Here is a 6,000-nt window from a genome sequence, read left to right on the forward strand (position 1 = left end):
CTCTTGATCTCTGCGCTTCTGGCTGGGAAATTTGCTAGACCACCAGTTACGAGTGAGTGGGTGAGATTAAAGTTGCAGCAGTGGTGGCTTTTTTAAAAAAATATGTGGCGGCGGGGGGAGGTTTAAAAATATGCGGTGGCGGCAGAGGCTTAAAAATATGCAGCAGCGGCGGCAGGGGAGTTTAAAATATGTAGCGCCACTGCACAGGGAGCCAGGCCGGAGAGAGGGCAGTTAAGCGCAGTGCCTGCGCGGAAGGATGCAGCTCGGGCGACTTCGTTGTGTGAAACGAAGTTCGTTGTGGGAAGCAAGACCTGAAGTTCGTTGTGCGCAGCGTTCGCTGTGCGAGGCGTCCGTTATGCGAGGCACCACTGTATTCATAAATGATGTAGAAACAGGGACGAAATGCGAAATAATAAAATTTGCAGACAACACCAAACTATTTAGTGGAGCTCGGACTAAAGAGGACTGCGAAGAATTGCAAAGGGACTTGAACATACTGGGCGATGAGATGGCAGATGAAGTTCAACATTGAGAAATGTAAAGTATTACATGTGGGAAACAGAAACCCGAGGTACAACTATACGATGGGAGGGATGTTATTAAATGAGAGTACCCAAGAAAGGGGCTTGGGGGTAATGGTGGACATGACAATGAAGCCGATGGCACAGTGTGCAGTGGCCGCTAAGAAGGCAAACAGAACGCTAGGCATAATCAAGAAGGGTATTACAACCAGAGCGAAAGAAGTTATCCTGCCATTGTATCGGGCAATGGTGCATCCGCATCTGGAGTACTGCGTCCAATATTGGTCGCCGTACCTTAAGAAGGATATGGCGTTACTCGAGAGGGTTCAGAGGAGAACAACGCGTCTGATAAAGGGGATGGAAAACCTTTCATACACTGAGAGATTGGAGAAACTGGGTCTCTTTTCCCTGGAGAAGAGGAGACTTAGAGGGGATATGATAGAGACTTACAAGATCATGAAGGGCATAGAGAGAGTAGAGAGGGACAGATTCTTCAAACTTTCAAATAATAAAAGAACAAGAGGGCATTCAGAAAAGTTGAAAGGGGACAGATTCAAAACGAATGCTAGGAAGTTCTTCTTTACCCAACGTGTAGTGGACACCTGGAATGCGCTTCCAGAGAGCGTAATAGGGCAGAGTACGGTACTGAGTTTCAAGAAAAGAATTGGACAATTTCCTGCTGGAAAAGGGGATAGAGGAGTATAGACAGAGGATTACTGCACAGGTCCTGGACCTGTTGGGCCGCCGTGTGAGCGGACTGCTGGGCACGATGGACCTCAGGTCTGACCCAGCAGAAGCATTGCTTATGTTCTTATGTAAAAACTATACGATGGCCTCATGGCCACTCAAGCAGCTAAACTAGATAACCAAATCTCGAGTCTGCTGATAACGACTCCAGACTACAAGACATTCAGAAAAGAAATAAAAACTATACTCTTCAAGAAATTCCTGAAACAGCCATAACTTCAGACTAAACTAATGCCAGTCTCTCTCCCCACCTATTGTTTTTACTTTTAAGTGTGCTTTATTTAAATATTGTAGTTCTTCCCTCTTTCCCATTTGTGTGTAGTTAATTTATTTGTTCTTTGTCAATGTCTACTAAATTAACACTGTCTTGTTTTTAAGATTTTAATTCCAAATGTTTTGTTACTCTTAAAGACTCCTTCTTTTATTATTGCTGTACACCGCCTAGAAATTTGAATAAGCGGTATAACAAATTTTTTTAATAAACTTGAAACTTGAAAAAAAATAAAAACTACAATATTCAAGAAATTCCTGAAACAGCCTTAACTTCAAACTTATCATACTTCCTCTCTCCCTCTTCCCGCCACACTGAAACTACATAACCTACTCTACCTCTACTTTACCTCTCTAAAAAGGACAAATGTTCTTCCATTGTAACCATCCATTTTTTAAAAACTCTTTTGTAACCCGCCTTGAACCGCAAGGTAATGGCGGAATAGAAATTTCTAATGTAATGTAAATTAGTTCTTGGAGCGATTTTGAAGCTCTGCCTGCTTGAGAAGTCACAGGCTTCGGCCTATAGTTGACAGGCCGATCTCACTGAGTACTTGTTAGTCAGCCTGCATAGTTTTTTCTAGAGCTCAGGGCCGTCCCTGACTTGGTCTTACCTCCTATTAATCAGGGGTCAAACATACGCTGTTAGGCACCCTTAGGAAACTCAGCAGGATCTCACAGGGTGCCAGCTGCATTGTTGCACCTCCGCTCATCCCGGTGTTGGTCTGCAGGGGTGGAGGTGTAGTCAGACATAGGGGTCTGACTGGCAGCCCAAAGATCAGCTTTACAGATCCTTTCCCAGCATTGTGGTAGTGAATGTTCTCATCCAGCTACTGTGAGAGAGCTAAAAGTAGGCTATAGCACAGATTCTGGCTGGTCACAGTAAGTACACAGGCTAACAGCCTGTGAGAAGAATCGGGAGAGGTTGGAAAAGTGGGGGTTTGAGTGTTTCTAAATGTGCCCTTATGTTCTCCCTCCTGAAAAATCCTAAAACTGCCATTTTTAGAGTTTGGAAAGTGTGAAAAATATTATGATTTTGGTTCAAATTTTTGACGGCAGCCATCTGGATTTTTTAGAAATCTTTTTTTTTTCTAAAGCTTCCTGCTTTCTTCAAATCTGCAAATTTCACCTGGAAACTTGCTGGGATAGAGTCCTTGGGCTCTCCTCATGTGGATTCTTGCCAGGATTCCTAATGTTTTCATAAGCTAACTTAACAAGTGGCTCCTGGTAGCCTTCTCCGATAGCATTAGATATCTTATCCACAGTAGTATATCTCATACTCCATGTTGTGTTGGAATTCTCATGAGCATATGCTGGAACAGTGCAGAGGGGTTGTTGGTCTCAGGACTGTATCGAACTATAAATGTGAGACTTGCCCGCTAGTTCCCCCTCAATCTACCTGCTTCACTACTGTCAGTGAGAAGAGACGGTGGACAGGAAGCAGTTTTTGCACCCCTTTATATTTGCCCTGTGTAGAGATGCTATTCACACAACCCTAGGTTCAGCATTGGGTATCTGATGCATTAGGGTACAAGAATCGCTCTTTAGATTAGGACTCCACATTCTTCTAAATATACAGTAATATTACATGCACCAAGTATAACAAATACAGTGTATGTAGAGTTATCTTGTCATACTAGTATCTTTCCTTTACACATTTCATCTTGCATCAGTAAATCACATATGCATAGAATTTGTTTTCTAATGTGCATTACCAGATCATATTACTGTTATTACAGTACACATTCTTAATATAATGGATATTTCATCTGCATTTGAAATAGTATATCACATCCTCATACTCTGCTAAATATTGCCAATAAAGGCAACATATAGTTTTGCACACTACATCAGATCATGCTTCACAACAGATTCAGTCTGCTATCCCTCTTTTTTTTCTACAGCGCTTGACAGAACAACCTCAGCTCCGATGCATAGAAACCCTCCTACAGTCCATTTATGCTCCTGAGATGCTAACAGATCAGATCAGAAGCTTGCCGATTTCCAAACATGTTGAGGCAGCATCAGTTAAGGAAAAGGTAAAATCAGTCACTCATTTTATCCATTTCTCCCTTCAGTTCCTCACATTTTGTTTGTGACACAGCTGATTTTCCCTGTTCTGCAACATTATACAGGATCTGGTGCCATGAGCCTTCATATGCAAGTACTTGGGGACTTTGCCCCCTGTTTTAACAGCCCCCCCCCAAAAAAAAAAACACCTCATCTGGATTTGATAGCAGGAGACTTGGATTTTGTGTTTGGAGGGACCAATGAGTTGAAAAGTGAAAGTTTTTCTTTTATATTATATGACGATCAATTTTATCTAGAAGAAAGATAAGTAGGCGAAATGTGTGGTGCAGTGGTTAAAGCTACAGCCTCGCCACACTGAGGCTGTGGGTTCAAACCCATGCTGCTCCTTGTGACCCTGGGCAAGTCACTTAATCCCCCCATTGCCCTGGGTACATTAGATAGATTGTGAGCCCCCCCTGGACAGGCAGGGAAAATGCTTCAGTACCTGAATAAAATGCATGTAAATTGTTCTGAGCTCTCCTGGGAGAACAGTATAGAAAATTGAATAAATAAATAAATATAGGTATTTGATCAAACACCCCATAAGGATCTTTGACTCCTCTCTGTCTTTCCCTGCACAAATCCAACAGACCATAAAAGACTGTCATTTTTTTTTCTCTATATTATTACCAAAATCCAACCTTTCCTTTTGAGCACACTACCAAACCTCTTATACACACTATCTCCTCTTGCCTAGATTACTGCAACTTGCTTCTCACAGGTCTTCCACTAAAACAGGGGTAGGCAATTCTGGTCCTCAAGAGCCGGAGCCAGGTCAGGTTTTTCAGGATATCCACAATGGATATGCATGAGACAGATTTGCATGCACTGCCTCCTTGAGTTGCAAATCTATCTCATGCATATTTATTGTGGATATCCTGAAAACCTGACCTGGCTCCGGCTCTCGATGAACGGAATTGCCTATCCCTGCACTAAACCATCTCTCTCCCCTTCAATCCATTCAAAATTCTGCTGCACGACTTATATTCTGCTAGTGTCGCTACACTCACATAACTCCTCCCCTCAAGTCACTTTATTGGTTCCTTATCTATTTCTGTTCAAACTCCTCTTATTGATTTACAAGTTCATTCACTCTGCAGCTCCTCAGTCTCTCTCCTCATTTATCTCATACTCCCCAGGAACTGCATTCATCGGGGCAGTCTCTCTTATCTGTACCTTTCTCCTGTACTGCGAACTCCAGGCTTTGTCCCTTCTATCTTGCTGCACCATATGCCTGGAACAGACTGCCTGAGGCAGTACGTCAAGCTCCATCTCTGGTAGTATTCAAATCTAGGCTAAAAGCTCACTCTTTTGAGGCTGCTTTTTAACTCCTAACTCCCACTCACTTGTAAAGTACCCATGTCTGTTTTATCATTTGCTCTGTGAGAAATTCCCTAACCCCTACCTGACCTGTTTGTCTGTTTTAATTAGACTGTAAGTTCTAAATGAGCAGGGCCTTTCTCTTACGTGTTTAATGTACAGCAGTATAGAAATGATAAGTAGTCATAGTAGATTAGCTGGTGCAGTGGCTGGCTTTCGATGTATAACAACATAGAATTATAGTAAAGAAAGTGGCATACCTTTTCTGACTAGACCGTTATTTCCTGTGTCCCTTCTGGTTCTGTATAGGTGGTACCTGTGGCCGTTGTAAGCTTGCTACGCAGTTGTACAGTTCATGAAGCTAAGTCTCGCCTGGATGCCTCGCCATCCATCCGTGCTGCAATTGATGCATCAATTAATGCTCCAGGTCGCAAGAGGGGCGCAGAGAGTTCTGAGGCTTCAGGGCGGAACAAATAGGATACTCGAGAAGAACAACCAAATAGCACAAGCCGAATGGCTCACACCGTCTTCTGTGAATGACTATCTTATTTGACAGCTCTGAATCCTGACAAGAAGACATATTTGTGTGGTTGAATTGCACAATTAAGATCTATTTTTCTGTTGTTTATTTTTATAGTGATGCACTTTGAATTCTTAAATAAAATTTATAATGTACTATATACCTCTGGACTGGTTTGAATTCCAGATTTTCTAAGGGGGTCCAATCAGATTCTGAACAGAAGTGGAATTTCATGGCTTGGCACGAGATGATAAACTGGGGCTGGTGAGATAATAAGGAAACTGGGGCTGGTGAGATAATAAGGAAAGATAGACTATGTGGCCCTCATCAAATTCAGCAGATACTGGGGAAAGGGCAGAGTAACACCCCAAGCCACGGACAACAAAACATCTTTGTATCTGAAGGAGCCAAACAAAGTAATATGTGGCTCCATCCATAAGTTCTCTAATTTCTGATGCTGTGTTTGGCAAAATATTGATGGTGCCTTAGCCCCAGTGGACTACCCATTTCTGCTGCCTATGATCCAAGCATCTATTTGCACATCTTCAGTCT

General features: G+C 42.5%; 1 protein-coding gene across 3 annotated transcripts in view; it reads left to right on the plus strand.

The window, feature by feature from the left end:
* Window positions 1–5,610, plus strand: part of GCKR (glucokinase regulator) — a 181,272-nt gene extending 175,662 nt beyond the window's left edge. For all 3 annotated transcript variants that reach the window (XM_033938444.1, XM_033938442.1, XM_033938443.1), the window contains 2 exons: window positions 3,443–3,577; window positions 5,238–5,610. In XM_033938444.1, coding sequence (XP_033794335.1) covers window positions 3,443–3,577; window positions 5,238–5,405 — 303 coding nt within the window. In that variant the 3' untranslated portion in view covers window positions 5,406–5,610. The remainder of the gene's footprint in view (window positions 1–3,442; window positions 3,578–5,237) is intronic.
* The last annotated feature ends 390 nt before the right edge of the window (window positions 5,611–6,000 follow it).

The sequence above is a fragment of the Geotrypetes seraphini genome, chromosome 3 (assembly GCF_902459505.1).
Source record: "Geotrypetes seraphini chromosome 3, aGeoSer1.1, whole genome shotgun sequence".
NCBI lineage: Eukaryota > Metazoa > Chordata > Amphibia > Gymnophiona > Dermophiidae > Geotrypetes > Geotrypetes seraphini.